This window comes from Sander lucioperca, chromosome 19, assembly GCF_008315115.2.
Source record: "Sander lucioperca isolate FBNREF2018 chromosome 19, SLUC_FBN_1.2, whole genome shotgun sequence".
Lineage (NCBI taxonomy): Eukaryota > Metazoa > Chordata > Actinopteri > Perciformes > Percidae > Sander > Sander lucioperca.
The window spans coordinates 20,732,734-20,750,773 of record NC_050191.1 but is presented as its reverse complement, the minus strand read 5'-3'; the positions used below and the strand labels follow the sequence as shown (position 1 = coordinate 20,750,773).

The 18,040-nt window shown below is 45.6% G+C and overlaps 1 protein-coding gene across 4 annotated transcripts in view; it reads left to right on the top strand.

The window, feature by feature from the left end:
* Positions 1-8,372: 8,372 nt before the first annotated feature.
* The window catches only part of LOC118493893 (T-lymphoma invasion and metastasis-inducing protein 2-like), a 19,025-nt gene continuing 9,357 nt past the window's right edge, over positions 8,373-18,040 (top strand). The window contains exons 1-4 of one of the 4 annotated variants that reach the window (XM_035995702.1): positions 8,373-8,505; positions 12,929-13,986; positions 15,680-15,766; positions 15,899-16,361. In XM_035995702.1, coding sequence (XP_035851595.1) covers positions 12,937-13,986; positions 15,680-15,766; positions 15,899-16,361 — 1,600 coding nt within the window. In that variant the 5' untranslated portion in view covers positions 8,373-8,505; positions 12,929-12,936. Of the gene's footprint in view, positions 8,506-12,928; positions 13,987-15,679; positions 16,362-18,040 lie in introns of all 4 variants that reach the window. The other 3 variants (XM_035995701.1, XM_035995703.1, XM_035995700.1) reach the window with 3 other exon arrangements.

Sequence of the window (18,040 nt, the reverse complement as noted above, 5' to 3'; positions counted from 1 at the left end):
TGCAGCGTTGTTGAGTTTGCTGTCACTTTACTCGACCCCCGCAAAAACATATAGCTGAAGTGAAAGTTCTGTCACAAAACTGTTACTAGTGCTGTCAAACGATTAAAATATTTAATTGCGATTATTCACATTTTCATAGTTAACTCGCAATTAATCGTACATTTTTATCTATTCTAAATGTCCCTTGATTTCTTTTTGTCCCATTATTTAATCTCATTTTAATGCTCTTATCAACATGGAAAAGTGGATCGGCTTGCTTTGTGCTTTTGTCACCTGGCTTTGACGAGGGGGCGGAGAATTGGTATCAGCTGTGTGCTTGGCCATCAGCTGTGTGCTTGGCCATCAGCTGTGTGCTTGGCCATCAGCTGTGTGCTTGGCCATCAGCTGTGTGCTTGGCCATCAGCTGTGTACTTGGCCATCAGCTGTGTGCTTGACCATCAGCTGTGTGCTTGGCCATCAGCTGTGTTCTTGGCCATCAGCTGTGTTCTTGGCAGTCAGCTGTGTTCTTGGCAGTCAGCTGTGTTCTTGGCAGTCAGCTGTGTGCTTGGCCATCAGCTGTGTGCTTGGCCATCAGCTGTGTACTTGGCCATCAGCTGTGTGCTTGACCATCAGCTGTGTGCTTGGCCATCAGCTGTGTTCTTGGCAGTCAGCTGTGTTCTTGGCAGTCAGCTGTGTTCTTGGCAGTCAGCTGTGTTCTTGGCCATCAGCTGTGTTCTTGGCCATCAGCTGTGTTCTTGGCCATCAGCTGTGTTCTTGGCCATCAGCTGTGTACTTGGCCATCAAGTGGTATTTCAGACTGGGCGTGCTGCGATGATAGCTCAGTTCACAACGACAAAACACACAGATCACTAGGTTGGGTACCGAAACCCAACTGCTGAAGTTTGAAGCCGGTTGCATACCAACTCAACATTGTTACTTGTTAATAGTGTAACTGTTATTTGTTAAATTATTGTAGTTGTGTGTTAGCTGACTTAGGTTTACTTATTATATATTTAAGTACTTTAAAACATTAATATATTGTTAAATTTAGATAATTTTCAATTTTAAAAAAACTTCATAAAAGAGCCTTTCTTTGATGTCATTTTTCAGTTTTTCAAGAATCAGTTTGGCATCGGAATCGTAAAAATCCAAACGGTACCCTAACCCTACAGATCACTTTGGTCTTGTCAATAGAACCATTTGGCAACTTTTTAAAAGTAAACTTTCCATTCAGAATCTTATTGGCATCCATTTCGGCGTCTCGCGGTCGCCATCCACTCAAAACGTACCGTTAGCCTACTACTCTTTGGCCGGCTCGCAAGCCCAAACTAGTGTGTGTGGTGTGCCTGGTGTTTAGTTTCCGGTCTAGCTAGATCCGGTGTGGTGTTGTAGTTTTTCTAACGTTACTAGTTGTTGCAACAGCATGTGAAAAAAACTACAAAGTTCGCTAGGCCAAAAAGAACGTTAATCTTGCGATTAAAAAAATGTACGCCGTTTAAATGGGTTTGCGTTAATGCCGTTAATAACGCGTTTAACTTTATTTTTCAGTAGACTTGACTACTGTAACGGTGTCCTTACAGGTGTCCTTAAAAAATCAATCAGACAGCTGCAGCTGATTCAGAACGCAGCTGCTCGAGTCCTCACAAACATAAAGGAAAGTTGATCACATCACTCCAATTCTGAAGTCTCTACACTAGCTTCTTATAGCCCAAAGAATAGATTTCAAAAATCTTCTGCTGGTTTACAAGTCGCTAAATGGTTTAGGGCCGAATTACCTTTCGGATTTACTTGTTAACTATGAACCGCAGAGGCCTCTAACTGTCCGTCCACACTGCGGCCGACTTGATCTTCTAAAGATACAGGAAGTCATTCATTTTCAATGGAAGCTGCTTCTCTCAGCTGCAAGGAGCGGAAAATCTGTCGGCGTCGCGTTTTGGGCGTTTTGAGCGACCAGAGCGTCAATCAGAAAGTTGAAAGTAGGTCAACTTTATGGTAATGAGCTATGACGCGGTTCAGCGGCAACCAGTCAGAATATAGACGTCCTTCACGCTGGCTGATCCCAGAGAAACATACGATGTAAACTTTGGTTCCTACCAAAACATTAGTTCAGAGAAAAAGGAGGAGAAGCTCATCATGGCCGTTGCTGGGTTCCCTATCATTTATGATATTTGCGTATAGGGACCAGTTAACGTTACCTGCCGGTCACATGGTCTCTAAACGGTCCGCTCACGGTGAAGTCCTGCACGGATCAACAGCTGGCGGCTGCTCGCTCTGCCTGCACGCTGCTGCGGTTCAGCGGCTAACGAGCGAGCTAACTGCTAACAGACGCCGCTGCGACCAACAACCAATACACATTCTGTCATTATATATGTCATTTATAAAAGGTTTCTAGTGTCAGTGTATTGGCCGTGCAGTGGCTGCTTGATCTTTTTCCATGATGAACATAGAATGCTGCTACGTCAGAGCGGCCAAAGCCTCAAACAGCTTCCCCGGACTTTCTGACCAGCGTCCTCGACCGGGCGGCCAGAGCTTCTTTGCAGCTCAAGTCGGCGGCGGTGTGGACGGACAGTAAGATCATCAGGGACAGGTTTGCTTGCCATCCCCAGCAGCAGCGTTCAGTCTCTATGCTCCACGTATCTGGAACTAACTTCCGGTAAACTGTAGATCGGCACCTACTCTCAGATCTTTAAATCAAGGCTGAAGACCTTTCTGATACTGCCTTTGTTTAATTCATTGCACTGTATTGGGAATTTCGTTCTTTTATTCCTGTATTTAATCTGTTTTTGATTAATTGTTTTAATTTTGCATGAATTGCTTTTAATTTTGTATTAACTTGTATTAATTTCTAACTGTAAAGCACATTGAATTGCACCGCTGCTGAAATGTGCTATGCAAATAAATTTGCCTTGCCTTAACTGACCGCACTAGTTTATTTAAAATATTTTGACTTCTCCGAAATCTTCTCTTGATATTTAAAGTCTCCTCTTGAGAGAACAGGTGGCATTCCTCCACATAATCTGCACATTAATCAGATTCCTTTCATTTCAAATGGGATGAATTCCCTCAATATGTCGGCCTCACGACCTCCTCGAGGGGGAGGGGTGAGAGGGGTGAGGAGGGTCTTTGTTGGTGAAGAATGGGAGGGGGCCGCCCGTGGCGGGGCGTCCTGCGAGCTGGCAGATGGCCGATAGGACGCCAAGACAAAAGTGGACGGCAGACTCTCTCCGTCTGAGCGGCAAGACACAAAACAGAGAGAGGACAGAGGAGTTGGAGGGGGGAGGGGAGTCAGGGACTGTTGCACACCGTTCAACCTTTTAATGATGCTATGGGATGGTTTATCATCTCAGGTTTCACTCTTAGGACGCACTCACACCGGGCGCATGGTCCTAAAGGGTTGTACTTAGTGTCTTCATTAATCAGAGGTGTGTTTTGGGCGTAACATGCAATCAACCAATCAGAGATCATCTCCCATTCCCTTTAAAAGCCAGGCGTGTTTGGACCTTGGAGCATTGCTGTTATGATGGAGGATTTACACCGTAATATTTTTATTTGTAATCTTCTGTGTGTGTGTGTGTGTGTGTGTGTGTGTGTGTGTGTGCACGTGCGCTGCTGTGCGTCCCTGTGTGTGTAACAAGCATAGTGTGCGTGCTGTGCACGAGCCTAGGAGCATTTTACTAATGCTCTGTTAAAATAACAATGAAATGCTGCGTTATTGACTTTAGACCAGGTTTTTGTTGGTCAATGGTGCCATCACTTCCCACTGCCTCAAGATAGCAATACTCCCAGAATGCACCTGAACACACCTCCCTGTAAGACCAGCCTGCCCAGAATGCACCTGAACACACCTCCCTGTAAGACCAGCACGCCCAGAATGCACCTGAACACACCTCCCTGTAAGACCAGCACGCCCAGAATGCACCTGAACACACCTCCCTGTAAGACCAGCACGCCCAGAATGCACCTGAACACACCTCCCTGTAAGACCAGCCATGGGCCAAAGATGGGTGCAGGTATTTTTGCTGTTTAAACAACGTGCGCGCTGGACGGGGAACTGACAACTGCGTCGGTCTTAAATTGGAAAAAAGCTTGTGTGGGTCTTTGCGCTGCGCTGGGTGCAGGATAGGGTCCTTAGGGCGTGCTCACACTTGGCCCAATTAAACCGTGCCCTCGCACGTTTGACCCCAGTCCAGTTTGTAAGACTAATGTGATCGCTTATGACTATTGACAGGACGCTTAACTGCACCCTTGCCCGCCTCTCTCTACCTCTCTCGCTGTCTGTCTCTGTGTCTCTGTCTCTCTGTCTATCTCTCTCTCGGTCTGTCTCTCTCTGTCTCACGGTCTCTCTCTTTTTGTCTGTCTCTCTGTTTCTCTCTCTCTTTCTCTCTCCGTTTCACTGTCTCTCTCTCTCTGTCTCTCTCTCTCTGTCTCACTGTCTCTCTCTGTCTCTGTCTGTCTCTCTCTCTGTCATCCTCTCTCTGTTTGTCTCTCTCTCTCTGTCTCTTCTCTCTCTCTCTCTCTCTCTCTCTGTCTCACTGTCTGTCTCTCTCTCCGTCTCACTGTCTCTGTCTGTCTCTCTGTCTCTCTCTGTCTGTCTCTCTGTCTCTCTCTCTGTCTCTCTCTCTCTCTGTCTCTCTGTCTCTCTGTCTCTCTCTCTCTCTTTCTCTCTCTCTCTCTGTCTGTCTCTCTGTCTCTCTCTGTCTGTCTCTCTGTCTCTGTCTGTCTCCCTCTCTGTCTCTGTCTCTCTGTCTCTCTCTCTCTGTCTGTCTCCCTCTCTGTCTCTGTCTCTCTGTCTCTCTCTCTCTGTCTGTCTCCCTCTCTGTCTCCCTCTCTGTCTCTGTCTCTCTGCGTCTCTCATCTGTCGAGGTTTCCCCCTTAGCGCTGAGAGAGGTCAAAGGTCAGTGATGCGTTCAGGGTCAGCGGAGCATTGTGTGTTTCCATCAGGATGGGCGTCGGCCTCCCTGAGCTCGCTGTTTTCCTACACCCTGGACCTCAGGTCCGCCCTGACCTTCGACCTCTCAGGAAATGAGCCGCAGAGCTTTTTATCGCCCTGCACAAGACGGCTGATTCCTGGTTCTCAGATCTGTGCTCGAGACCCGTCTCCGTCTACAGTCTGGACCTGAGACTTTATATTGTCTCTGTTTTGGGGACGTTTCCACGCTGACTGTTTAGGGTCTTGTCTCAGGTGTCATAGTGACATGAGCCCGTCTCTCTCTCCGTGTCTTTGGTGTTTCTTTACACAAATTATTCTTGCTTTTTCTTTTCTCAGAGTGGACTACTTTTAGTAGGTCTGACTTTTGTCTCCTGTGTCTCTGACTTGTCTCCTGAGTCTCTTACTTGTCTCCTGAGTCTCTGACTTGTCTCCTGTGTCTCTGACTTGTCTCCTGAGTCTCTGACTTGTCTCCTGTGTCTCTGACTTGTCTCCTGAGTCTCTGACTTGTCTCTGACTTGTCTCCTGTGTCTCTGACTTGTCTCCTATGTCTCTGACTTGTCTCCTGTGTCTCTGACTTGTCTCCTGAGTCTCTGACTTGTCTCTGACTTGTCTCCTGAGTCTCTGACTTGTCTCCTGTGTCTCTGACTTGTCTCCCGTGTCTCTGACTTGTCTCCTGAGTCTCTGACTTGTCTCCCGTGTCTCTGACTTGTCTCCTGAGTCTCTGACTTGTCTCCTGAGTCTCTGACTTGTCTCCCGTGTCTCTGACTTGTCTCCTGAGTCTCTGGCTTGTCTCCTGACTTGTCTCCTGAGTGTTGTGTCTCTGACTTGTCTCCCGAGTCTCTGACTTGTCTCCCGTGTCTCTGACTTGCCTCCCGTGTCTCTGACTTGTCTCCTGAGTCTCTGACTTGTCTCCCGTGTCTCTGACTTGTCTCCCGTGTCTCTGACTTGTCTCCTGAGTCTCTGACTTGTCTCCCGTGTCTCTGACTTGTCTCCCGTGTCTCTGACTTGTCTCCTGAGTCTCTGACTTGTCTCCCGTGTCTCTGACTTGTCTCTCGTGTCTCTGGCTTGTCTCCTGAGTCTCTGACTTGTCTCTGACTTGTCCCTTGAGTATCTGGCTTGTCTCCTGAGTCTCTGACTTGTCTCCTGAGTCTCTGACTTGTCTCCCGTGTCTCTGACTTGTCTCTCGTGTCTCTGACTTGTCTCCTGAGTCTCTGACTTGTCTCTGACTTGTCCCTTGAGTATCTGGCTTGTCTCCTGAGTCTCTGACTTGTCTCCTGAGTCTCTGACTTGTCTCCTGAGTGTTGTGTCTCTGACTTGTCTTTGTCCTGATGGGTTTTGATTCGGACTTGTCTTTCCTGTGGGCGTTTTGACTTGTGTTTTGACTCAAGTTTATCTCTGCTTTTTGGGTCTTTTGTCTCGGTCTGGTCTCATGGGCATTTTCAACTTTGACTCAAAGTTGTCTCGGCTTAGTGTTTGCGTTATTTTACAAGTAGTAGGTTATACTTGTCAGCCTGGTCTCATGGCAGTTTGTGTAAATGTCACATTAATTTTAATCTATTGATTCGTGTTCACGGGGACGTTTCTCTCGTTTTTTTACGTGGTGGCCAGCACGAAAATGTGAAGTAATGTATTTCAATGGGAAGCATATTTCGTGGCCACAGCATGAAAATGGTAGGGAGTAGAATAAAGAGCCGAAGATCCGCGTAGGGAGGCTGGTCGGGGGGGTGGATGGGTCAAACAACAGAGGACTTTCACCCGGGCGAGCGGGGATCGCGTCCCGCGTGTGGCGCTTTCTTTCCCCGTAAGGCCATCCCGTTATTGTGGTGCGTCCCCAGCGGGCCGCCTCCCACCTTATGTAGCGTCCTTTTCGGCTGTCTCCCGGCGTCCTTTCCCCGAGAAAATAACGTGACATTTACACGTAAAAAAACGAGAAAAACGTGAACACGTATCAATAGATTAGAAATAACGTGACATTTACACGAACTCCCGTGAGACTGGGTTGTACTTGTCTGTCTCTCGGCTTCGTGGGTCTTGGACTTTTCTTTTGATTCGTGTTTTGACTTTGACTTGTCTCTGTCTCCTGAGAGTTGAGTTTATTTAAACGTCTAATTAAATCGATAATGGAAATGATGTTTCTGCTTGCAGCCCAACAGTCTGTAGTCCTGCCGTCTCTCTTTGTGAAGCTCCTGGTGACTCAGCCCGCTGCTCTCTGAGTGACGCCTCAGTTAAAAAAAACAAAAAAAAAAGACATAAAAGAAACCGAAAAAAAAGGAGAAAATGAGGAGAAAATTACTCGCCATTCCAGAAAACCAAAATAAACAGAAGAAAGAGTGAAGTCTGGTTTAAGGAGCTGAGACGTCATGGAAGAGAGGGAGGGAGAGAGAGAGGGAGGAGGGAGAGGGAGGGAGAGAGAGAGAGGAAGGAGGGAGAGAGAGAGAGGAAGGAGGGAGAGAGAGAGAGGAAGGAGGGAGAGAGAGAGAGGAAGGAGGGAGAGAGGGAGAGAGGAAGGAGAGAGAGAGAGAGAGAGGAAGGAGGGAGAGAGAGAGGGAGGGAAGGAGAGAGAGAGGGAGGGAAGGAGAGAGGGAGAGAGAGACAGAGAGAGAGAGGGATGGAAGGAAGGAGGGAAAGACAGAGAGAGAGGGAAGGAGAGAGGGAGAGAGAGGGAAGGAGAGAGGGAGAGAGAGGGAAGGAGAGAGGGAGAGAGAGGGAAGGAGAGAGGGAGAGGGAGAGAGGGAAGGAAGGAGGGAGGGTTTATACAAAAGCAAAGTCTGTGTGCAGAGGCTCAAGAAGCCCCTCCCTCCTCCTGTTCTCCCCCAACAGGAGGGAGAGAGAGAAGGAAAGAGGGAGAGAGAGAAAGTCAAGTGAACTTTATTTATATAGCATATTTAAAACACGAGTTGACAACAAAGTGCAGACGGTTTGAAATCTGCGTCGATGGACATTAGAGATAAAAAGTACACGCATACACAATCAATAGTACACAATGAAATATAAAAACAGACATGAAGACACCAACACCAAGTAGAAAAGAAAGTTAGGAGAGAGAGAGAGAGAAAGAGGGAGACAGAGACGGAGAGAGAGACAGAGACGGAGAGAGAGAGAGATAGAGGGGGAGGGAGAGAGAGAGATAGAGGGGGAGGGGGAGAGAGAGACAGAGAGAGAGGGAGAGAGAGAGAAGCTGGACAAAAATGCTGAAAAAAGCATCCAAAGATGTTGGAAAAAAGGATTAAAATGTTTTTAAAAAAAGCGAGAAAAACACTGAGCAACTCTCACAGGAATGAACAGAGCTCTGGCTCATGAAGCCCCTCCCCCCTCCCTCTATTCTCCCCCAACAGAGAGAGAGAGAGAGAGAGTGAGAGAGAGAGAGAGAGAGAGGGAGAGAGAGAGAGAGAGAGGGAGAGGGTGCAGCTGGAGGCAGCAGCTTCAGACGTCAAGAGAAACAGAGAGAGAGAGAGAGAGATACAGAAACAGAGAGAGAGAGAGAGGAGGCTGAGAAGGAGAGAGAGAGGGAGAGAGAGAAAAAGAGAGGGAGAGAGGAGGCAGCAGGACGGATATGAAGGAGCTGCTGAGTTTCTGTTTCTGAAGACTAAAAACCGGTAAAACTTTGGTTCTTTTACTACTCTTTACTCTATTGTTCCCACGGGGGAAAGTCTTTGTCACAAACCGTCCGTTACGGACGCAGCATGCTTACTGAAAAGTAGTAGCCTACAAACATGACAGAGTGACGTGCATGGGAATAACACCGTCCAAGTTGCAGTGGTTTCTCTCATGTTAACTCTTTCTACATGTAAGGTCGGGCTGCTTTTGTCCCGACTTGATTCTCTCCTGATACAGGGCTGCCCGTTGGACTTGTATTGCAGTTTTCATTTATTTCGATTTGATAGTATTGAGCGTTGCTATTATTTTTTTAGATTAGATTCAACTTTCAACTACGAAATGCAGTTTGCGTCCAACCAGAAGTGCAAAAAGAGCAGAAAAGTGCAATGTGAAATACAGAGTATAGACAGGACATGACATATACTGCAGTGTATAGTAGTATACAGTTGGTTTACAGAAGGTGGTTAGAGTAATATAAATTAAATATAAATATGTGCAGTGTATTAGCAGTTACTTTATAAGAGCAGAATAAATATGGCTATGTAATATGAGCAATGTATGAACAATATGTACAGATATATGCAATGTAGTAGCAGTGATGTTATAGTAGTAAGAGCTGCTGCTGATGTTTTCCTTCAGCTAACGAGAAAGTGAGTGTGTGTCAGGGTGTGTCGCAGCCTTTTGGGATGTGTTTATTGCAGCAGCTGATTTACTGTCCAGCCCTGGCTGACAATGGTGTGTGTGTGTGTGTGTGTGTGTGTGTGCGTGTATGCATGTCTGTACTGTATGCATGTGTGTATGTACTATATGTATGTATGTATGTACTATATGTCTGTATGTGTGTATGTACTATATGTATGCATGTGTGTGTGTTTGTGCGTGTATGCATGTCTGTACTGTATGCATGTGTGTATGTACTATATGTATGTATGTGTGTATGTACTATATGTATGCATGTGTGTATGTATGTATGTATGTACTATATGTCTGTCTATGTGTGTGTATGTACTATATGTATGTATGTGTGTATGTACTATATGTATGCATGTGTGTATGTATGTATGTATGTACTATATGTCTGTCTATGTATGTGTGTGTATGTACTATATGTATGTATGTGTGTATGTACTATATGTGTGCAGAGGTGTGGACTCGAGTCATGTGACTTGGACTCGAGTCAGACTCGAGTCATGAATTTGATGACTTCAGACTCGACTCGACAAAATGTACAAAGACTTGCAACTCGACTTGGACTTTAACATCAATGACTCGTGACTTCACTTGGACTTGTGCCTTTTGACTCGAGAGGACTTCCTACTTCCCGTGAAAACTGGGGAAGAAAATGTTCACACGGCCGCGCCGCTCTCAGTTTATCTGCATCTGTGAAAAAAAATGTGCACCACCTGTATGCATGCAGAGAGCACGCGCGCTGCCTGCACGACATCCAATCACTGTAGTCCCACGTTGTTTTGATTCGACAGCATCTAAGCAGGCACGCTGCAAGACAACCAATGAAGCACAAGCAACAACGCGCCAGTTGGCAAAATGATGCCGAAGATAGTTTCGTCTGGCTATAAAAATTACGAGGTAGTCGACAAAAAAAGTTGCAATTTGCAAAACATGCGGGCCCTTATTTGATTGTCATTGTATAAAAAGAGGTTTAAATAAATACAAATCTTACAGACATACATGATTTGTATAAATTTTATTTCTGTGGTAAGAGGACTTGAAATGACTCGAAACTAAAATGGTAGGACTTTGGACTCGACTTGAGACTTGTTGGCTTTGACTTGTGACTCGACTCGGGACTTGCCTCATCTTTGACTCGACTTGACTCGGGACTCGAGGGCAAAGACTTGAGACGTACTTGTGACTTGCATATGTGTGTATGTACTATATGTATGTATGTATGTGTGTATGTATGCATGTGTGTATGTATGTGTGTATGTATGCATGTGTATATGTATTAATGTGTGTATGTATGCATGTATGTATGTACTGTATGTATGTATGTGTGTATGTAAGTGTATGTATGCATGTATGTGTGTATGTATACATGTATGTATGTACTAAATGTCTGTATGTATGTATGTGTGTATGTATGCATGTGTGTATGTATGTATGTGTGTATGTATGCATGTGTATGTGTGTATGTATGTGTGTGTATATGTATGCATGTGTGTATGTATGTATGTGTGTATGTATGCATGTATGTATGTAAGTGTATGTATACATGTATGTATGTATGTACTATATGTCTGTATGTATGTATGTGTGTATGTATACATGTGTGTATGTACTGTATGTATACATGTATGTATGTATTGTATGTATGTATGTATGTGTATATGTATGCATGTGTGTATGTATACATGTATGTATGTACTATATGTCTGTATGTATGTATGTGTGTATGTATGTATGTGTGTATGTATACATGTGTGTATGTACTGTATGTATGTATGTATGTATGTACTGTATCCATGTATGCATGTGTGTATGTATGTGTGTATGTACTATATGTCTGTATGTATGTATGTGTGTATGTATGCATGTATGTAAAATTTAACATCCATAATGTTTAAAAAAACGGGGTAAAAATCGACAAAAACATCCGAAAAACCGCTGAAAAAAATATTTTAAAAATCTGTGAAAATAAATCGGTAATAACGTCAAATAGTGACAAAAAACATGGAAAAAAATCAGGAAAAACATCAGGAAAAGTGACAAGTGTTGAACAAGAAGAACAAAAGGTTGAAAAAAAAGTTTTCATTTAAAATGTTGACCCAGAAAAACAAAAAGTTGTGTTCGATGGGAAGACAACACAAGGGTTAATATATTTGGTACCCCTAAAATGGCATGTGGCCCCAGTCTGGTAACCTGACTCCAGATGGATCGCTTCCCATTTGCTCGGCATATCCATCTGGGAACTTTCCGTTGGAGAACTTTTGGGAAGGGGCGAAAATCCTGGTTAGCTGATTGGATAAACCATCTGTCTATCACCACCTACAGTCATGTGAAATAATTAGGACACCCAAGCTAAAGTTGACTAAAAAGAGGAATTAAAAAATCATCTTTTGGAAATTGATCTTAATGCCTTAATTAAAAAAATGAGGAAAAATCCAATCTTTAAGGACACCAATTTTCTTTGTGAATGAATAATGTCTCGTAAATAAATAAATGTTCTTCCTTAAAATACAGGGGGCATAAGTCAGTACACCCCTATGTTAAATTCCCATAGAGGCAGGCAGACTTTTATTTTGAAAGGCCAGTTATTACATGGATCCAGGATACTATGCATCCTGATAAAGTTCCCTTGGCCCCCACATCATCACATACCCTTCATCATACCCCACATCATCACATACCCTTCACCATACCCCCACATCATCACATACCCTTCACCATACCCCACATCATCACATACCCTTCACCATACCCCCACATCATCACATACCCTTCACCATACCCCCACATCATCACATACCCTTCACCATACCCCACATCATCACATACCCTTCACCATACCCCACATCATCACATACCCTACATACCCTTCACCATACCCCACATCATCACATACCCTTCACCATACCCCCACATCATCACATACCCTTCACCATACCCCCACATCATCACATACCCTTCACCATACCCCCACATCATCACATACCCTTCACCATACCCCCACATCATCACATACCCTTCACCATACCCCCACATCATCACATACCCTTCACCATACCCCCACATCATCACATACCCTTCACCATACCCCCACATCATCACATACCCTTCACCATACCCCCACATCATCACATACCCTTCACCATACCTAGAGATCGGCATGGTTGTATTTCAGTTAGCCTAATAGCTGGTTTGATTTGCATTGAGAGATGATTTTATGGAAAGTACCCCATGCCAATCTTGAGCGTAGGTGTAACCATCGATACCCTTATTGCATCTGTCCATTAAAAGCTATTTCAGTTTGCAGGAATACGGCCACCTCTTCCAAGTTTGTATGGTTTCTCCTTCTGAACAGACGCAATTTTCGGCACAATCTCTTCAAAGTTCTAATACTTCACACCATACTGTGTTTATGCGTTAAAAGAGAAATAGTTTGTGCATTTTGTAGAATACTATAGGTGAAGTTAGTAGTTTGGTTTATTCTCAAAAGTCCGACTTGATTCTTGAAATATCAAGTTTTTAAGTCTTTTCTCGACATGTCGACTTTATTCTCAAAATGCAAAATAAATAAACATTTTCCTCCTTAATTTTTTTCCCTTGATGTGGCCCTAATGCTCCGTCGTAGACACAAGAACAGCAAAAGGTAAAGGAAAAGATATAAACTTGCCTCTGTTGTCTGAGTTTCTTCAGGTTAACAGCATCTTGATTTTAATATCTCCGTGTGTCTCACGTCAGGTTTTGCGATGGGGAACACAGACAGCCACAGCAGTTTCGTGTCTCCCGCCAAGTCGCCGTGTTCGCTCCGGCTCTCGTCCTGCAGGAGGGAGGAAACGCCATCGGCTCGCAGCTGGTGGAGGAGCAATCAGGGCCGGAGCCGCGGGAGGAACTACCTGAAGCCGCAGGTCACCGGGCCGCCGTACACATCCTGGCATTACGAACCCGCCCCCACGCCGGGAGCCGCACCTCCGAGGTTCTTCACAGGAAGTACCGGGCAGAGCGTGGAGTGCACGTCTCTACAGAGCGATGGCGATGGCAGCCCCAAAGTGATGCTCGGAAAAGACGGGAGCATGAGGGTGGAGTTCACAAACGCCAGGGGAGTCTCCGTGGAGACGCAGGGCCTCCCCCTTGCCGCGGCCGGCGCCCAGACAGCTGTCGAACCCTCGCTGCGCACCAGTAAAGGCAGCTCGCTCAGCTCGGACGGGTCCTGGTACGACTCGCCGTGGGGGCCGGGCGGCGAGCTGGCTGATAACGTGTTCGTCTGCACGCAGAGTAGCGGCTACGCTGCCTACTCCTCGGCACGCACAGAGGACATGGCCACCGGTAGCAGCGGCTACAACACCGTCTTCTCCGCGCAGGTGGACGTCTCGCCAGGGTTCAACGCCAGCCTCCTGTTCCCCGCTGGCGGCCAGAGCAGCGAGTTCTGCAACACGTGCTCCTCTGGGCGCACGGAGGACAGCGGCATCGGAGACTCTGTGATCCTGCCGGAAGACTTCAGTTCCGCCTTGCTGGACAGCGTTTACCAAAACACGCAGCAGTTCGCCTTCCCTACCGCCCCGGACGCCCCCGCCGCTTTCTGCTGTTCGACGCCGCGGCTGGATGAGATCATCGCAGAAGAGGAGGGATCGGGCGTGGAGCAGCGGTACTCCTCGCTGACGCTCCCCTGTCGCAGGGCCGAGTCCGTCGGAAACTCCGCAGCCGCCGCCGGGAACAGCCGCAAAGACTTCCTGAAGAGTCGGATCCGACGACTCAGTGACTGGACAGGAAGTCTGAGCAGGAAGAAGAGGAGGATCCAGGTGAGTCACAACAACAACACTGTTATAAAGGTCCCATGGCATGAAAATGTCACTTTATGAGGTTTTTTAACATTAATATGAGTTCCCCCAGCCTGCCTATGGTCCCCCAGTGGCTAGAAATGGTGATAGGTGTAAACCGAGCCCTGGGTATCCTGCTCTGTCTTTGAGAAAATGAAAGCTCAGATGGGCCAATCAGGAATCTTCCCTTTATGACGTCATAAGGGGAAAGGTTACCTCCCCTTTCTCTGCTTTGCCCACCCAGAGAATTTGGCCCCCCCATGAGAGAGAGAGAGACATCATGGCTTGAAAACAAGCGAAGTGGCAGTTGGTCAAGGCCACACCCCCCCATATATAGAAGAGACTTCAGATACAGTATTAGGGACCACTAAGGTCTATATAAAGAGACTTCAGATACAGTATTAGGGGACCACTAAGGTCTATATAAAGAGACTTCAGATACAGTATTAGGGACCACTAAGGTCTATATAAAGAGACTTCAGATACAGTATTAGGGGACCACTAAGGTCTATATAAAGAGACTTCAGATACAGTATTAGGGGACCACTAAGGTCTATATAAAAGCATCCAAAGAGCATGGGACCTTTTAAACATTTAAAACAAACAGGAAGAAAGTCGGAGTTGTACATTCAACTTGTTTTTGCTGTGCACCAAAATACAACAAACCACGTACCAGCCAATCATCGACAAGATGGTTGGGGGAGGGGGTTGGGGGTTAGTGAGCAGAGTTGATTGAGTAGTGTGAGTTGTATCTGAGAGTAGCTGACTGGATGGTTTGTTGTATTTTGGTGCACAGCCTGTGCCTCTAGTGTTGTGTTGTGTAGTCTCCCGAGACCTGGCTTTTTCACGGTGTGTTCAGGGACCAGGCAGCTAGCGGATCAAGGAGAGATGCCTACGATTTGAGACAAAAATGAAATCGCGCTGAAACCATGCAAGAACTCATAGTGCACCTTAGAGCTGGGCAATATATCGATATCATGATATGAGACTAGATATCGTCTTAGATTTTGGATATCATAATATTATGATATGACATTAGTGTCTTTTCCTGGTTTTAAAGGCTGCATTACAGTAAAGTGATGTCATTTTCTGAACTTACCAGACAGTTGTAGCTGTTCTAGTATTTGCCTTTTCCTACTTAGTCATTATATCCACATTACTGATGATTATTTATCAAAAATCTCATAGTGTAAATATTTTGTGAAAGCACCAATAGTCAACACTACAACATCGTTGCGGTATCGATATCGAGGTATTTGGTCAAAAGTATTGTGATTTTTTATTTTCTCCATATGGCCCAGCCCTAGTGCACCTTTAATATAAAGCATGTATTGTTAGGGATGTCCCGATCCTGATCACAGTGTCGGATCGGAGACGATTTTGGCATTTTTCTAAATGATTGGGGATCGGCATTTACCCAGTTTACCTAACCCCGATCATGTACATCAGCTTGCAGTGATCGCTACCTTGAACACACACGCCACAAACGTACCGCCAGACTGTCTGGACGCCACTTTCAAACCAACATGGCGCGCGGCCGCTCACCAGTGTCTGTCCAGAGAGTCTCGTAACGAAGTCTGCCTTTCTTAGTAAATCAATGTACCGCTTATTAATGATGGTCATAATGATGTGTTACCGTAAAGGATTAATAGAAGAGCTTGTGATTCTTCCCCAGGAGCCGTACGGCAGCGAGAGCAGCAATGGCTGCAACCTGCTGTGGTCCTCCAACCCTCTCCACGCTCAGAACCAGAGCCAGAACCAGGTCCCAGCAGCCTCCTGGGGCTCCTCTGGGACCCTCAACCAGACCCAGACCCAGAACCACAGCCAGAGCCAGAACCAGGTCCCAGCAGCCCCCTGGGGCTCCTCCAGGAGCCTCAATCAGAACCAGAACCAGGTCCCAGCAGCCCCCTGGGGCTCCTCCAGGAGCCTTACCCAGAACCAGAACCAGGTCCCAGCAGCCCCCTGGGGCTCCTCCAGGAGCCTTACCCAGAACCAGAACCAGGTCCCAGCAGCCCCCTGGGGCTCCTCCAGGAGCCTTACCCAGAACCAGAGCCAGAGCCGGACCAGCGACGCCCAGCGGCAGAACGTCTACGAGAACTTTATGCAGGAGCTGGAGACGGGCGCCGCTGAGAGGACCGAGCCGTCGGACGGGGAGGAGGGGGAGGAAGAGATGGAGGGGGAGGAGGAGGAGGAGTGGGGGGGAGGCGGGCAGCTGGACTTCCTGTTTGAGACGGAGCAGGGCGCGGTGAGGCGGGCCGGATGGCTGTCCTTCAAAGCTCTTATCACCGTCGGCAAAGACAGGAAGCTGGAGCTGGTCGCTCGCCGCAAGTGGAAGCACTACTGGGTCACTCTGAAAGGTACGAATATTATATATATATATATATATATATATATATATATATATATATATATATATATATATATATATATATATATATATATATATCTCATCTAAACATCTAAACCCACCAGACTCCATGTAAATAATCAGGGATTTAATCATCCTAAAACACATACTAAATAATACTGGCTCACTCTGAAAGGTACGTCTGGACATATAACGTATAAATATAATATAAAGTAGAGGTGTGCCGATAAAAATGCGCGCACACACAGACACACACACACACACAGAGAGAGAGAGAGACGCACGCACGCACACACACACACACACAGAGACACACACACACACATTTTCGTATTCAGCATTTCATATTTTCATTGTTTTTTTGTCATTTTTTCTAGAAGTTTGGACATTTGTTGTAGCTTTCGCCAACGTTTAGGGTGCGTTTTTTCGATTATTTTGGTCACTTCATCTCTAATATAAACCCACCAGACTCCATGTAAATAATCAGTACTATTATCATCGTAAAACACACTTCATTCAAAGTGGACAGAAACTAAATCAAACTACTAAAAGCCGTCTTGGTTCATCTCTCCACTGTTCCAACAATCACCACTCTGGTTTGGTTGAAATAAACCCTTAATTCACCCATTTACATGTGGAGATATGCTGGCTCTATACACGCTAAAAGTACTGATTATTTACATGGAGTCTGGTGGAAATATGCTGGCTCTATACACGCTAAAAGTCCTGATTATTTACATGGAGTCTGGTGGAAATATGCTGGCTCTATACACGCTAAAAGTCCTGATTATTTACATGGAGTCTGGTGGAAATATGCTGGCTCTATACACGCTAAAAGTACTGATTATTTACATGGAGTCTGGTGGAAATATGCTGGCTCTATACACGCTAAAAGTCCTGATTATTTACATGGAGTCTAGTGGAAATATGCTGGCTCTATACACGCTAAAAGTACTGATTATTTACATGGAGTCTGGTGGAAATATGCTGGCTCTATACACGCTAAAAGTCCTGATTATTTACATGGAGTCTGGTGGAAATATGCTGGCACTATACACGCTAAAAATCCTGATTATTTACATGGAGTCTGGTGGAAATATGCTGGCTCTATACACGCTAAAAGTCCTGATTATTTACATGGAGTCTGGTGGAGATATGCTGGCTCTATACACGCTAAAAGTCCTGATTATTTACATGGAGTCTGGTGGAAATATGCTGGCTCTATACACGCTAAAAGTACTGATTATTTACATGGAGTCTGGTGGAAATATGCTGGCTCTATACACGCTAAAAGTCCTGATTATTTACATGGAGTCTGGTGGAGATATGCTGGCTCTATACACGCTAAAAATCCTGATTATTTACATGGAGTCTGGTGGAGATATGCTGGCTCTATACACGCTAAAAATCCTGATTATTTACATGGAGTCTGGTGTAGTTTGGTGATGGTGATTTCGGGGCTGTTTCATGTTAAACTAAAAGGATCTTACTCTTTAACTAAAAGGTCTATCTCTGTAGGGATCCATCCCATAATGTTGTCAGACACTTAGAATAATAATCTGAGTCTGTCAGCGGCAACAATAGAACTTTTCGTGGACGCTGACTGACTGTTTAAAGTTAGATTGCAGCTTGTTTCATCTCGCTTAAGACTGGACCGATTTCAAAGAT